Genomic DNA, 16,831 nt, shown 5'->3' with positions numbered 1-16,831 from the left:
GCATAGCCATGACTACCCTCTTGATCCGGCTTATACGCCATGATTAAAACATACTTGGGGGCTCATTAAGCATAGCTATGACCCTTTAGGCTTGGACGCCTGGTGTATTCACAAAAAAATCTGGGTTATCCTGCCTTTGTAAGTCTGCCACTCCACCCAGGTAATCCTGGAATGACTCGCCGTACTCTTGACAGTTAATCTTATAAAGACTCTGAACTTGTCAATGTTAAAACAGCGATTGGTCATCTGATGTCCGGCTTACAAGGTTTGAATGAAAGTTTAACTCAGCGGCTGTGCGGCCCATGAAAGCACTTGAGTTTTAGGCTTGGCGGCCTATGAAAGCCTTGTTTTCTAATTTATCTTTGATTTGAACATTTTTTGGAGTTTTGTCTCTTGTGACATATCAATACATGGTTGAAAAACCAGTTACGGCCATGTTGCCTTATGGTTCATGTATATCTTTATCCGGAGTGTTATTAACCCGGCCTGGCTTTGGACTTTAAGTCGCCAGGATATAATGATCATATGCTTAGAGCTTTCTGCTCAAATTTTGGGATATCACCCCTTGCTGCTTGCGGTGTTGTGAGCTGGCAGTATGAATATATTGAACAGGGCGTTGTGCTTCTGTCTATGGGCTATTGCCTTCGCCACACGACTTATGGTAAGTCGGCAATATGAACAAATATTATAGGTACGATATTTATTTCATTATATAAGGTTTTGACAAACCGGCCCTGATTATGGACTATTTAGTCCTTAGTGATTTTTTATATGGGGTATCATGACCCGCCCTGGGGTAAACCGCCAGGGCACTTGTTATTTGTTTATATGCAGGGGAAAATGATAAACCTGGCCTACATAATGGATAATTTAAAACAATAATGAGGCTAGCCAACTCGTATGGAGAAGGCTCCCCCGATTGCTTCCTTCGATGGCCGTTCAATCGTGGTCAAACTGGTCTTTAACTTTGTTTGGACCGTTAGATGCTCGCTGCTTTCGCTGCTGGTTTTGACCGCGTGGTAAGTTTGCATGGTCAATGACCGGTGGGCTCTTGTTCTGTGCCTATTGGCTGGGTAAACCGTTTCGAGGTGCGAGTGCGCCCTCTCCCCGCACGCCGTGTGCACGTCGTGCCATTTGCGGGGCTACCGTCGAAAGCCTCCCTCCCTCCCTCCTCGATCTCTCTCCCTCAGCTGCCACAAACTTTAGGTCCCTTTCCTATGATCCCGTGGTCGCTGCCCCTGCTCCATCCGACCTCCCTCGTTAGTCGCCGCCGCCGCCGCTACGGCTCCTCCATCCACCGACTCTGTCCGTGCAGGTGGCCAGTTTCCTTCCGCCCCAACCTTCTCCACTGTCTCCCCAGTTCATCCTCCGTCCCTTGCTGCTCGAGATTCTCATCTGCTCAGGCCGCGAGGAAGCCACGTGAGGAGGAGAAACCTTGTCTCGAGAAGCCGCGGGAGGAGGGGCTCAACCAGAGAGGAGCAGATGCCAGCCAGGTAGTCGGCTCGGCCCGATGTCGTCCTTCATGTCTGGGTCGTGGCAGACCCTAGCGCCGTCCTTCAGGTGTCTTCACAGCTGCAGGAGTGTATGTGATCCCCCAACCATCTCTCTCTCTCTCTCCCTCACTCATTTTCTCTCTCTCACGTTTTGCCTTTGAGGTTGTAGATCTAAGCATTAGTTGTTTGTAAAAATGCTCAAGGTGGGCTGCTTAGAGGAGGGCAGTATGTTCTACAGTTTTAGTTATATGATTACATACAGCTAAAGAAAAGTTTACATGATTCTATAATTATTGTTGGAGATTTTTACTCACAGTAACTTTCTACAGATATGCACTACAAGCTAAAGGCGCGCAATCTGTATATTTTGTTCCAATAAAGAAACCCGGACCATATAGAATGATCCAATGATAGGATCCTGCTGTGTTCTAATGAATAGATTTTTCAAAGGATCTGTTTAAAGACAACAGGCATATATTTTTACAGAGATCATATTATTTTGATGCCCATGTAAGTTCTCTTATCTCTTTGATGTGCATCTTCTTTAGGAACTTACCTCGTTGCAATTTCTGGTCATGCTTTGCATAGCTAAATCGGTATCAAGAATATTGTATTGTTTATTTCTTACCACGTCTGATCGACTAATATGGCAACGTCTATGCAATACTTTTATAGAAGAAGTTGGTGGTTCATGGAGACCCAAGGTGCAATGACAGAAGATATCAGAGGAGCAGAGGAAAATGCAAGTGTGTATGTGTGAAAAATTATTGCTTTAACTCAAGGTATTGTTATCAGTCGTGTGATATATGAAAGTACATGATGCCACCATGCTCAAATTCTAGCTATTATCACTATCAAATAGTGTCAAACAGAGCATCTTATACTTTGTTTCTACATGCAGATCAACTCCTCGTTCTTTCAAGCGCTATGTTGCTTACTCAAATGTTTGTGGCGATTGTATCCTTGTGCCATGAATATTTGTACTTAGAAGATCAATATAAACATATTGGCTATCTATTTACCAATTCAAAATTTAAAGCACTTTATTTTATGGCCTTGAGTAAAAGTTCAGTCGTTGTTGGCTGGAAGACATCTTCAACACGCCATCAACACGAGCTTCCCAAGGTAATCATCTATTTATTATCAGCCCATATCTGGTGTGTAACAGGGTTCTTATGTTTCAAAATCCTCTGGCATCAGAAAGAAGATTTTGTCGATGATGTAAGATATCCACATGTTGTATATGTGGAAAAACCAAAGGCTCAGGATGTTAATTTTTTGGATGAAATGATTTATCAGGCAAAAACTACAAGTGAATTGGAAGGTAAGATACTGAATTGGAGTTATAGTAGTACCAGGCTTTCCATGATGATGTGTTGTTTATTATCCAGGGACTTGATAAACAAGCAGAAACCATAGATGCCAAGTTTCTAATGACAAAGTCTTTACGCTGGTTCATGTTTGCATTGGAGCTAAAGTTCTGTTGTTATTTAGTGTGTTTTGTATTATATCTAATATTGTTCCATACTTCCATTTCTCTTGGATGATTAAGACGATATTTTTTCTAACTTAATTAATCTGTCCCCTATTTCAGAAGTAACGCTCAAAAGCCGAAATATAATTCCTTGGGAAAGGGTAGATGTTAGCTTCAAGAGAAGTAGACAATGGATTTTTTCCCATAGCACCATTCAGGTATGTTATGAACCCCATTACCTTGGTAATAGTTTTCCTGGTGTTACTTAATTATCCCCTGGTATATTCTGTTGTCTCCATACATGTTAATCTGATAACATATACAAAGGCTGTGTAGGTAATGGCAGAGCAGATTTTAGTTTCATGATCTTACTTATGTAGTTCTGGCGATAGATAGCTTTACACTATTCGTCATGTGGTTCCCTGCTTCCTTCTGTTTTGCAGGTCCAGTTGTCGTTGCCTTCACTTGCTTTGTCGTTTACCGATCTGTCAGCTCGCTGGTTCCCTGTCTTGCTGTCAAGGTTTGTGTTCTGTGCCTCCATTTTCTGTTTTCTTTCTTTTTGTTTCTCTATATTACTTACTATTTTATTCTGCTACCTGACTGGGTGTTGCGCGCGTGCTTTATTTGTTTGTTTTGGTTTCTTATGCTGCTTATTTCATTTATACTGCTTCATGTGCTAGGATGTGCCTTGCTATGTCTTTTGTGATCCCAATTTTTTAGACCCTGGCGGCGCAGTTTGTTTGCCCGCTCTTTCATGCGTGTGGGAGATTATTGACGATGGGGTTGTGCTTGTTGGGGTGGAGCCAAAACAGTGTCTCCCTGCCGCCAGATAGGATGTTCTTCTGGGCAACTGGCAGTACGGGGGCATTGTCCGCCTATGAACAGGCTGCTTTGCAAGCTATAAAATTCTTACAGGTACGATGTAAATCATGTTGCTGTTGATTAGGATGATTCATATACAACTTGGGTCTATTTTTTAGCCTGATTAGGGGAGAGAGAGAGAGAGAGAGAGGCAGGGAGGTGCCTAGGACGAGTAGGAAGGCTCTGGGCAAAATTTTGCCGATCCTGTGTATGTTCTGTTTTGCCCAGTTAAACGTGTAAACTTCATGTCATATAGCATATGATAAACTATCGTTGTAATATTATTGAACTTGATATCTTGTTTGAACTAGATAGATAGTTTTGACAAGATTTTATCCTGGCGTAAACATGTTGTCATAGTGTCAACACAATAATAATAGAAAAACCTTTTCAAAATTCAGGTGAGGTGAAGCAAGCAAGCACCTCCCCGTGTTTTATATGTAAGCAATCACCTCCCCGTGTTTCTTTGCCCGACCATTGTTCGTTTAAACCTTTCTTCTGTATTAGCGCTACTGGATAACCGTTATTGATCTACCAAAAAGGAATCATAACACTACAGGTCATGGAAAATAGATATAATTAGCACATAATCCTGCAAGTTTCACCTAATATGCACATGTTGTTTCAGTTTTCCAAAATATATACCATTGAGAAACTAACTGCATGTAGTGTAGATTCTAGGATATTAACATTTGCAGCCATATGTTGGTTTCAATGGTGACGGATTTTTGCCAATCCCACAGAGATAATTTAATTCAAGACTAGCAAATACAGTTAAGTTTAAACTGTTTCCTTTGATGAAATTCTAATGTTTTTCTAAACAAAGTATGATGAAGTTAAAATCCATAATATGAAGCTGTGCCTGCTGCATCAGTACAGTTGATGCTTAGGGACTGATTCTTTATATTTCCTAATGTATTAGTTGAGATCAAGGAGAGAGCGAGCCATTGCAGAGGAGAGGGGATATGAGGGTGGGAGGAGGTCAGGCATTGCTAACAGATTTGCGGCAGAGTGGGAGAGGTGACGCCGGCCGGCGCCTCACCACCGGCTCCTGTTTGGCGGTGGCAAAGAGAAGGGTGCCGAGGATGTGTTGCTCTATGCATGGCTGTCGAAGTACATCATCATTATGATGTGTGTGGTTTTCTCTATTTTCAGCCCTACTGCTCCTGAGCCCAAATCCCATGACCATGCCCCCACCTGTCCTTCGTTAAAAGAAGGGAGTCTAGTTGCTAAAAAGTGAGTTTTCTTAATCAGTATGTATGGCCCCTCTACACATGTCATTTCTTCGTATTTAAGAGGCCCTCAAGCTTTGTCAGATTTCTAACAGATATGGGATTTTAATTTGATAGTCCCAACAACGGTGGGTACTGATGGAGCTATCTATTATTTATTGTCAATCTGTAATACTTTTGTCAGCTTCTAGCATGGCGTTGCTCTGCCAGAGTGTAACTTTCTCTGCATGGCATACACCAGTTACCATTAGTTGATATGTTTGTTGAAGTTTTATTCCAAGTTAAATAAATGTGTAGTGTGGCATACTGATTATTATAGTTTGATAATGTCAGGCACCGATGGCTTTAGATATGTAAATAAAATACCTTTAAGTAAAACTAAGCATTTAATTGTTGTTCTGTTATGTTATTGATTTCACCGGCTTTATGTCGGCCGATTAGTTTTGAAGGATTCCACATCGGCTAATTTAGATTATGTTACTAGAGTATTAGAAGAAGTTCCTGATATATGTATTTAGAGCATTTGCTGAGATTTGATGCAAAATATTGATGACCAGGCATTATACTGCGCATAAGCACAATTTTTTAGTTTTTCTTTTTATTGCTGCGGCAGCTTTTCTATAGCAATAGCCAAATAGTGTGACATAACACTATTCCATTTTCATAGGCCATAACACATCTTTACATGTAAGTTTGTTCTCTAGATAGTTCTCTTTCCAAGATTTTCATATCATATTTGTCATGGGATATGACTGCTTTACCATATTTTCCTGGTGTGGACGATGTTATAGAGTGAGCTACCATCACTTCTCATTACTGACTGTAATCAATATATATATATGTGTTTGTGCCATAAAAGATGGATATTTGTCGAAGCCATTGTCGTGTCATGTAATTACTTGCAGATCAACTATATAGTTTTGTTCAGATTGTAAAGTGGAAACGATAAAACCCTACAACTCCTGTGTGATTGTCATTTGATTATTTACTTCCTCAAGTAGTATGGATATGGTGCTGCCAGGATATTAAGTATATTCATGAAGTTGTATAAACCATGTTCTACGATTCACTTATGTTATGCATATTTACTTTCCAGTTTTAGGACTGAAATCCACCCATTATAATGAATTTGGTTGTATGGGCATTATCTATTTGACTTAGGCTTGCTTCATCACATATAGACTGCTTTTCTTTTCCCCATTGCTTGTATGACCCAAAACTATCATGTATATGAGGCAAGTTATTAGCAATGTTTCACATTTTCTTACTTGCAATATTGTGCTTGCCTACTCAGGTGTTCCAAGACCCAAATCATTGGAAAAACAACACATACAACACTTTTTCTTTTGAACTTTGGTTACCCTTATACAAGCCCCCGTTCATTTTGTTTATATAGTGGTTAGAATAGTAACCATATGTGCTTGCTCAATACTGATAAATGGAATATTTTCAAAGCATGTATGGTGTGGGTCTGTTCGCAATTTGGCGCAACGGGAGATTACTGAAAAGTACACATTTTTTCAATATGACATAGTCTTGAAATGGGACTCTACTACCAAATTAAAATGTGTAGGTATATCTCATTGTAGATGACAAGTCTCTATTTTTTTTATTAAAGGGGGTTAAATTTGTTATCATATATGCTTGCCAGCTACTAAAACAACTAAAACATGGAATTTCTTTTCATGTTGAACATGGATTCAGTGGGTCTCTGCGCCATTTGTTACCCAGTCGACGAACCGAGAAAGAAAGGAAGGGGATAGACAGTCTTCGCTTGCTCCGCCCCTTGCTGCTTCTTATTCAGCTCCTCACGGGCCACAAGCATCGCTCTATGTGGGTTGGGCTAAATAACATATGGGCTATCCTAATACCTCCTGATCCCTATATCTCCGTATATGCACAATAAAGACATGTTTTTTCTTAGGTTTCCTATCTTTTTCCCTCTTTTTTTACAAGAGAAATATGCATGGCCAGGTTTCTCATCATGATAACCATGTTTCTAAACTTGCTAAAAAAATACAACCATGCCAACTTTACTCTCTCATCATAGTGCCCATATTTTCAAACTGAGCATATTCATATTATGCAAAGTTTCCCGTTTCCCAGACCATTATTTAAAAAACATAATAAACATGTTTAAAAAATAGCATGATTTATTTGAAGGTTCTTGCAGCATGAAACTATTTTCATCGACAACATGTCTTCAGCAGGTCTCTGCGCCATTTGGCGTAACGGGTCAACTAGTATTATAAAACATAAGTGGCATATCTTCCCATGATAGATCAGCAGGGTTATGCAAACAAAACATGCACAATGGCATGTGCTACCTCTTGAGCATTGCGTTGGTTTTCCCTTGAAAAGGAAATGGTGATGCAGCAAAGTAGCGTAAGTATTTCCCTCAGTTTTTGAGAACCAAGGTATCAATCCAGTAGGAGGCTCCTCAGAAGTCCCTCGTACCTACACAAACAAACAAGAACCTCGCAACCAACGCGATAAAGGGGTTGTCAATCCCTTCACGGTAACTTTCAAAAGAGAGATCTGATAGAGATAATAAGATAAAATAAATATTTTTGGTATTTTTATGATATAGATTGGAAAGTAAAGATTGCAAATAAAGATAGATTGGAAACTTATATGATAAAAGATAGACCTGGGGGCCATAGGTTTCATTAGTGGCTTCTCTCAAGATAGCATAAGTATTACGGTGGGTGAACAAATTAATGTCCAACAATTGATAGAAGAGTGCATAGTTATGAGAATATCTAGGCATGATCATGTATATAGGCATCACGTCCGCAACAAGTAGATCGAAACGATTCTGCATCAACTGCTATTACTCCACACATCGACCGACTCTTGCCTGCATCTAGAGTATTAAGTTCATAAGAACAGAGTAACGCATTAAGCAAGATTACATGATGTAGAGGGATAAACTCAAGCAATATGATATAAACCCCATCCTTTTATCCTCGATGGCAACAATACAATACATGCCTTGCTTCCCCTGCTGTAACTGGGAAAGGGCACCACAAGATTGAACACAAAGCTAAGCACTTTTCCCTTACAAGAAAGATCAATCTAATAGGCCAAACCAAACTGATAATTCGAAGAGACTTACAAAGATAACCAATCATACATAAAAGAATTCAGAGGAGATTCAAATATTTCTCATAGATAAACTTGATCATAAACCCACAATTCATCGGATCTCGACAAACACACCGCAAAAAGAGTTACCTCGAATAGATCTCCAAGAAGATCGAGGAGAACTTTGTATTGAGATTCAAAGAGAGAGAAGAAGCCATCTAGCTAATAACTATGGACCCGAAGGTCTATGGTAAACCACTCACAACTCATCAGAGAGGCCTTGGAGATGATGTAGAGGCCCTCCGTGGTCGATTCCCCCTCCGGCGGAGCGCCGGTGAAGGCTCCAAGATGGGATCTCGCGGATACAGAAGGTTGAGACGGTGGAAAAAGTTTTTTGTGGTGCTCCCGAATGTTTTCAGGGTACGTGGATATATATAGGAGCGAGAAGTAGGTCGGTGGAGCCACGAGGGGCCCACGACGGTGGGGGCGCGCCCACCCCCCTAGGGCGCACCGGGCACCCTCGTGGCCGCCTCGTCTGCTGCTTGACGTCCACTCCAAGTCTCCTGAATTGTGTTTGTTCCAAAAAAGATCGCTCCCAAAGGTTTCATTCCGTTTGTACTCCATTTGATATTCCTTTTCTTCGAAACACTGAAATAAGCAAAAAAACAGCAATTCAGGTTGGGCCTCCGGTTAGTAGGTTAGTCCCAAAAATTATATAGAAGTGTAAAGTAAAGCCCATAAACATCCAAAACGGGTAATATAATAGCATGGAACAATCAATAATTATAGATACATTGCAGACGTATCAAACATCCCCAAGCTTAATTCCTACTTGTCCTCGAGTAGGTAAATGATAAAAACAGAATTTTTGATGTGGAATGCTACCTAGCATATTTCTCAATGTAATTTTCTTTATTGTGGCATGAATGTTCAGATCCAAATGATTCAAAATAGAAGTTCATATTGACATAAGAAATAGTAATACTTTAAGCATACTAACAAAGCAATCATGTCTTCTCAAAATAACATGGCTAAAGAAAGTTCATCCCTACAAAATCATATAGTTAGCTTATGTTTCATTTTCATCACACAAAATACTCCCATCAAGCACAAACCCCGGTTTCAGCCAAGCAATTGGTTCATACTTTTTAACGCGCTTCAGCTTTTTCAACTCTCATGCAATACATGAGCGTGAGCCATGGATATAGCACTATGGGTGGAATAGAATATGATGATGGAGGTTGTGTGGAGAAGACAAAAAAGAGAAAGTCTCACATTGGCAAGGCTAATCAACGGGCTATGGAGATGCCCATCAATTGATGTCAACATGAGGAGTAGGGATTGCCATGCAACGGATGCACTAGAGCTATAAATGTATGAAAGCTCAACAAAAGAAACTAAGTGGGTGTGCATCCAACTTGCTTGCTCACGAAGACCTAGGGCATTTTGAGGAAGCCCATCGTTGGAATATACAAGCCAAGTTCTATAATGAAAAATTCCCACTAGTATATGAAAGTGACAACATAAGAGACTCTCTATATGAAGAACATGGTGCTACTTTGAAGCACAAGTCTTGAAAAATATAGTAACATTTTCCCCATTTTTTATTTTCTTTTTTTGGCCTTTCTTTTTTTCCTTTTTTTATTGGCCTTTCTTTTTTTGGCCTTTCTTTTTTTATAAGGGACAATGCTCTAATAATGATGACCATCACACTTCTATTTATTTACAACTCAACAATTACAACTCGATACTAGAACAAGATATGATTCTATATGAATGCGTCCGGCGGTGTACCGGGATGGGCAATGAATCAAGAGTGACATGTATGAAAAAATATGCATGGTGGCTTTGCCACAAATACAATGTCAACTACATGATCATGCAAGGAAATATGACAATGATGATGCGTGTCATGATAAACGGAACGGTGAAAAGTTGCATGGCAATATATCTCAGAATGGCTATGGAAATGCCATAATAGGTAGGTATGGTGGTTGTTTTGAGGAAGATATAAGGAGGTTTATGTGTGAAAGAGCGTATCGTATCACGGGGTTTGGATGCACCGGCGAAGTTTGCACCAACTCTCAAGGTGAGAAAGGGCAATGCACAGTACCGAAGAGGCTAGCAATGATGGAAGGGTAAGAGTGTGTATAATCCATGGACTCACATTAGTCATAAAGAACTCATATACTTATTGTAAAAGTTTTAGTAGCCCTCGAAGCAAAGTGCTACTATGCATGCTCCTAGGGGGGAGGTTGGTAGGAGTTAACCATCGCGTGCCCCCGACCTCCACACATAAGGAAGGCAATCAAAAGAGCACCCCATGCAACAAATTTGTTACACAACTTTCACCATACGTGCATGCTATGAGACTTGCCAACTTCAACACAAGTATTCTTTAAATTCACAATTACCCAACTAGCATGACTCTAATATCACCACCTCTATATCTCAAAACAATTATCAAGCATCAAATTGATCATAGCATCCAATTCACTTCCTATGATAGTTTATTATACCCAACTTGGATGCCCATCATTCTAGGACCAATTTTATAACCATAGCAAATACCACGCTGTTCTAAAAGACTCTAAAAATAATATAAGTGAAGCATGAGAGATCAACAATTTCTACAAAATAAAGCCACCGCCATGCTCTAAAAAGTATAAGTGAAGTACTAGAGCAAAACTTATCTAGCTCAAAAGATATAAGTGAAGCACATAGAGTATTCTAATAAATTCCAAATCTTGTTGTGTCTATCCCAAAGGGTGTGTACAGCAATGATTGCGTTAAACTAAAATGAAAGACTCATATCATACAAGACGCTCCAAGAAAAACACATATCATGTGGTGAATAAAAATATAGCTCCAAGTGAAGTTACCGATAGACGAAGACGAAAGAGGGGATGCCTTCCGGGGCATCCCCAAGCTTAGGCTTTTGGTTGTCCTTGGATTATCTTCGGGTTCCATGGGCATCCCCAAGCTTAGGATCTTGCCACTCCTTATTCCATAGTCCATCAAATCTTTACCCAAAACTTGAAAACTTCACAACACAAAACTCAATAGGAAATCTCATAAGCTCCGTTAGTGTAAGAAAGAAAAACCACCACATAAGGTACTGTAATGAACTCATTCTTTATTTATATTGGTGTTAAACCTACTATATTCCAACTTCTTTATGGTTCATACCCCCCTATACTAGCCATAGATTCATCAAAATAAGCAAACAACACACGAAAAACAGAATTTGTCAAAAACAGAATAGTCTGTAGCAATCCGTAACTTTCGAATACTTATGCAACTCTAAAAATCCTACCAAAATAGGAAGTCCTAAGAAATTTGTCTATTGATCTAGTGAAAAAATAATCAACTGAAAATAACGTTTCTGTGATTTAGTAAAATTATTCTCGTGCGCGCAAAAGTTTCTGTTTTCAGCAGAATCAAATTAACTATCACCATAGGTTATCCTATAGGTTCTACTTGGCACAAACACTAATTAAAACATAAAACCACATCTAAACAGAAGCTATATGAATTATTTTATACTAAACAGGAGCAAAAATAAAATTGGGTTGCCTCCCAACAAGCGCTATCGTTTAAAGCCCCTAGCTAGGCATAAGATTTCAACGATGCTCACACGAAAGATAATAATTGAAACACAAAGAGAGCATCATGAAACATGTGACAAACACATTTAAGTCTAACATACTTCCTATGCATAGGCATTTTATAAGCAAACAAATTATCAAGGCAATTAAAAACTACCATATGCAAGGAAGAAGAGAGAAACAATAGCAATCTCAACATAACGAGAGGTAATTTAGTAACATGAAAATTTCTACAACCATATTTTCCTCTCTCATAATAATTACATGTAGGATCATAAGCAAATTCAACAATATAGCTATCACAAAACATATTCTTAACACGATCCACATGTATGCAAAGTTGACACTCTTCGAAAATAGTGGGATTAACATTATCTAAAGTCATGACCTCTCCAAACTTCATAAGATCGAACATTCTCCAAATATGTGGGATCTAAAGTTGACACTCTTCCAAACCCACTTTCAATATTATTGCAAACATTATTATCAATCTCATATTCATCATGGGGCTTAAATAAATTTTCAAGATCATAAGAAGAATCACCCCAATCATGATCATTGCAACAAGTAGTAGACATAGCAAAACTAGCATCCCCAAGCTTTGGGTTTTGCATATTGTTAGCACAACTGACATCAAGAGAATTTATAATACCATCATTGCAATCATGCTTTTCATCAAAGAAACTATCAAGTATGGGTGGAATAGTAACGATCTCATGTTTAACATAAGGAACTATAGCAAATTCATCTTCATAAATATTGGCATCAAGGCCACAAGAATAGCAAGCATCATGTTCAACAAGGGATATTTCAATCAAATCATCGGAATCATAATTATCTATAGATTCATGCATATAATTATTTTCTTCCAAAGCAACGGTCATTCTCTCAATAAATTCTTTGGCATAGACATTATGAGCATAGTTTTCATAGCAATATTTAAGTATGTCAAAATTTTCAGATTCATAGAGAGTAATACCATACTTTTCAATCAAAGAAGCAACTTCATAAGCACCCTTAAAAGCAACAAATTCTTCATTTTGTTCGATATCATAGTAACTATAAACACCCTTTGCATAACAAGATAAGATTTCATTATCATTAAACTCACATAGGTAGGGAAGGTGTTTTTAGGGTTCTTAGAGCAACAAGTAAAATCATATATTTCACAAAGATTCCAAGCATAGCATAGCAAACCATTTATTTGATATGATAAGAGCTTCCCCTATTCAGACAAACGATGATGCACAAAATGAGCGTGCTCATCTAAAGATTTCCCATCAACTAGGCTAGTTGGGGTTTCAGCACGAGCGCATAAGGATCGAAGATGATCCAAGTAGAACACTTTAAGTGGATCCATATCAATAGATTTTTAGCAAGCAAAGATGCAAGCACATAGAAGGCACATGGAGACACAACCAAACATAAGATCAAGCAAAAGAAGGGCGAATAAAATGGCAAGGGTGAAGTGGGGGAGAGGAAAACGAGAGGCAAATGGCAAATAATGTAATGCGAGGGATAAGAGTTTGTGATGGGTACTTGGTATGTCTTGACTTGTGCGTAGACTCCCCAGCAACGGCGCCAGAAATCCTTCTTGCTACCTCTTGAGTACTGCGTTTGTTTTCCCTTGAAGAGGAAAGGGTGATGCAGCAAAGTAGTGTAAGTATTTCCCTTAGTTTTTGAGTATCAATCCAGTAGGAGGCTCCTCAAAAGTCCCTCGTACCTACACAAACAAACAAGAACCTCGCAACCAACGCGATAAAGGGGTTGTCAATCCCTTCACGGTAACTTGCAAAAGTGAGTTCTGATAGAGATAATAAGATAAAATAAATATTTTTTGGTATTTTTATGATATAGATTGGAAAGTAAAGATTGAAAATAAAGATAGATTGGAAACTTATATGATAAAAGATAGACCCGGGGGCCATAGGTTTCACTAGTGGCTTCTCTCAAGATAGCATAAGTATTATGGTCGGTGAACAAATTACTGTCGAGCAATTGATAGAAAAGTGCATAGTTATGAGAATATCTAGGCTTGATCATGTATATAGGCATCACGTCCGCAACAAGTAGATCGAAATGATTCTGCATCTACTACTATTACTCCACACATCAACCGACCCCTGCCTGCATCTAGAGTATTAAGTTCATAAGAACAGAGTAACGCATTAAGCAAGATAACATGATGTAGAGGGATAAACTCAAGCAATATGATATAAACCCCATCTTTTCATCCTCGATGGCAACAATACAATACGTGCCTTGCTGCCCCTGCTGTCACTGGGAAAGGACACCACAAGATTGAACCCAAAGCTAAGCACTTCTCCCATTGCAAGAAAGATCAATCTAGTAGGCCAAACCAAACTGATAATTCGAAGAGACTTGCAAAGATAACCAGTCATACATAAAAGAATTCAGAGGAGATTCAAATATTTCTCATAGATAAACTTGATCATAAACCCACAATTCACCGGATCTCGACAAACACACCGCAAAAAGAGTTACATTAAATAGATCTCCAAGAAGATCGAGGAGAACTTTGTATTGAGATTCAAAGAGAGAGAAGAAGCCATGTAGCTAATAACTATGGACCCAAAGGTCTATAGTAAACTACTCACAACTCATCGGAGAAGCCTTGGAGATGATGTAGAGGCCCTCCATGGTCTATTCCCCCTCCGGCGGAGCACTGCCGAAGGCTCCAAGATGGGATCTCGTGGATACAGAAAGTTGCGGCGGTGGAAATAATTTTTCGTGGTGCTGCCGGATGTTTTCAGGGTACATGGATATATATATGAGGAAGAAGTAGGTCAGTGGAGGCACGAGGGGCCCACGAGGGTGGGGGTCGCGCCCACCCCCCTAGGGCACGCCGGGCACCCTCGTGGCCGCCTCGTCTACTGCTTGATGTCCACTCCAAGTCTCCTGGATTGCGTTTGTTCCAAAAAGATCGCTCCCGAAGGTTTCATTCCGTTTGGACTCCGTTTGATATTCCTTTTCTTCGAAACACTGAAATAAGAAAAAAAAGCAATTCAGGCTGGGCCTCCGGTATTAGTAGGTTAGTCCCAAAAATGATATAAAAGTGTAAAGTAAAGCCCATAAACATCCAAAACGGGTAATATAACAGCATGGAACAATCAAAAATTATAGATACGTTGGAGATGTATCAGCATGACAAATAAGTATTTAACTAGCCTATTACATGGCTCCGTGAGCCCAAGTGGATAAATTGTTTTTCAAGCAGTTCCTGGTGATGCAAATAAAGAACCGCCCAACGTATCAATTCTCCTGGCCTTGGCGGTTTGAAGCTTCCAGGTCATCCTACACCGGTTCTTCTTCTTCCTCCACCGTCTAGAAGTCAGGCGATGACCAATTGATACCAGTCAAGGCTTGAATTCAGCATCGTCATTGATAAGCTCAGACGGATCAATTTCTGGGGCAAAAGTAGCTTCTGGATTGGAGGGATAAGATCTGCAATCTTACAAGCCGGTGTGGGCATCTTCTGATTTTCTGTGGTGTAAGCCGCCTGATACTTGGACAGATTGGTTTCTTCAACAAGCAGGCTCGCTAGGGGACACACTGCTTTTACACAGGCATCAAAGTCTTTCTTATCAAAAGGAGACCCGTCCTCATTTAGACTGGGGCAGCCAGGGCTAGCTCGGCCAGGTCTAGTTCTGGCTGCCATGCCTGAGCCCGGCTTAAAGCCGTAAGGGCACCGGCTCTAGCAGCCGACCGCTTGTTTTCTTCAATTCTGGCTGGCAAGATCAAAAGGCTGCTTAACACGTTGCTGAGAAGAGATGGTGTTTGTTTACTTGGGGAGATGGCGGCTATTATGCGTTGAGCTCCAGTGTATGGCTGTTCTACCAATGTGTAAACTGCCTTGAGTTTTATCAGAGTTTCTTTCCCATGATTGCTGCTTCTGGGACTTGCATGGGTGAGGGAGTCCTGGATTAAGGGGTCCTCGGACAGCCAGGCTATATACTTTGGCCGGACTGTTGGACTATGAAGATACAAGATTGAAGACTTCGTCCCGTGTCCGGATGGGACTCTCCTTTGTGTGGAAGGCAAGCTTGGATATTCGGATATGTAGATTTCCTTCTTTGTAACCAACTTTGTGTAACCCTAGCCCCCTCCGATGTCTATATAAACCGGAGGGTTTAGTCCGTAGGACAACAACAATCATAATCATAGGCTAGCTTCTAGGGTTTAGCCTCTACGATCTCGTGGTAGATCAACTCTTGTAATACTCATATCATCAAGATCAATCAAGCAGGAAGTAGGGTATTACCTCCATCGAGAAGGCCCGAACCTGTGTAAAACATCATGTCCCCTGCCTCCTGTTACCATTTGCCATAGACGCACAGTTCGGGACCCCCTACCCGAGATCCGCCGGTTGTGACACCGACATTGGTGCTTTCATTGAGAGTTCCACTGTGTCGTCCCGATAAGGCTTGATGGCTTGCCTCGTTCTCAAGGATAACATCACCTCTGAAGGATCCCTGGTTGTAGGCCAAACTCTACGGCTGGGCGGTTTCGTCATGGCCGCCCATTCGTCCGCCGCGCCGACGATGACATTTCAGGTCATCAAAAACAACCTCTGCGTCAGCCCGGAATTCACCGAGCAGATGGATCCAATGGATCTCTCCTCCATGAACGAGCTCTTGGATCGCATCGCTGCCCTGGGAGTCGTTACAGATTATGATCGGATCGAGCTTAAACCCGACCAAAGGGAGATTAACTCTCCGCCGGTCACCCATCAGATAGCGGTGGTGGAGGAATAAAACGGCAATTCTTCCTCTATTTTGAGGACGAACTATGTCCGGATTCCCGAGCTCTCTGAGCCGGGATACCCGTCTACGGGAGGACGTGGCCCATGCTCCGAACTTAGAATCGGGCAGCGTGCCACAAATATTGGGAAATATCCGGGAGCCCGAGCTGCCAAGCTCAGGAGCTCCTTCGCCCCTGGGTTCCAGATTGGGTCACGACATGGACCACCCACCCACCCAGACGCAAGCGATCTTTCCCACATCAGAAAAGAGCCTCAAGAGACAGTACACCACTTTTGGGCCAGATTCCTCCATG

The 16,831-nt window shown here is 40.7% G+C and overlaps 1 protein-coding gene across 5 annotated transcripts; it reads left to right on the top strand.

Moving 5' to 3' along the window:
• Positions 1-1,142: 1,142 nt before the first annotated feature.
• LOC119295640 lies at positions 1,143-5,310 on the top strand. 5 transcript variants are annotated; one of them, XR_005144134.1, is made up of 9 exons: positions 1,143-1,582; positions 2,169-2,275; positions 2,395-2,450; positions 2,566-2,618; positions 2,694-2,817; positions 3,088-3,185; positions 3,411-3,487; positions 3,648-3,882; positions 4,751-4,791. XR_005144134.1 is itself a non-coding variant. In XM_037574082.1 (9 exons), the coding sequence occupies exons 1-9, from the start codon at positions 1,511-1,513 to the stop codon at positions 4,850-4,852; spliced, it is 792 nt and encodes a 263-aa protein (XP_037429979.1). In that variant the 5' UTR covers positions 1,143-1,510; the 3' UTR covers positions 4,853-5,310. The 5 variants fall into 5 exon arrangements, 3 of the variants coding, with proteins under 3 accessions (XP_037429979.1, XP_037429980.1, XP_037429981.1); XM_037574082.1 differs by having other exon boundaries at positions 3,780-3,882; positions 4,751-5,310; XM_037574083.1 differs by adding an exon at positions 1,823-2,003 and having other exon boundaries at positions 2,395-2,618; positions 3,780-3,882; positions 4,751-5,310.
• Positions 5,311-16,831: the final 11,521 nt, after the last annotated feature.

This window comes from Triticum dicoccoides, chromosome 4B (genome assembly GCF_002162155.2).
Source record: "Triticum dicoccoides isolate Atlit2015 ecotype Zavitan chromosome 4B, WEW_v2.0, whole genome shotgun sequence".
NCBI classification, from domain to species: Eukaryota; Viridiplantae; Streptophyta; class Magnoliopsida; order Poales; family Poaceae; genus Triticum; species Triticum dicoccoides.
Note: the sequence above shows the minus strand (reverse complement) of the source record. Positions and strands in the feature narration are given on the sequence as shown.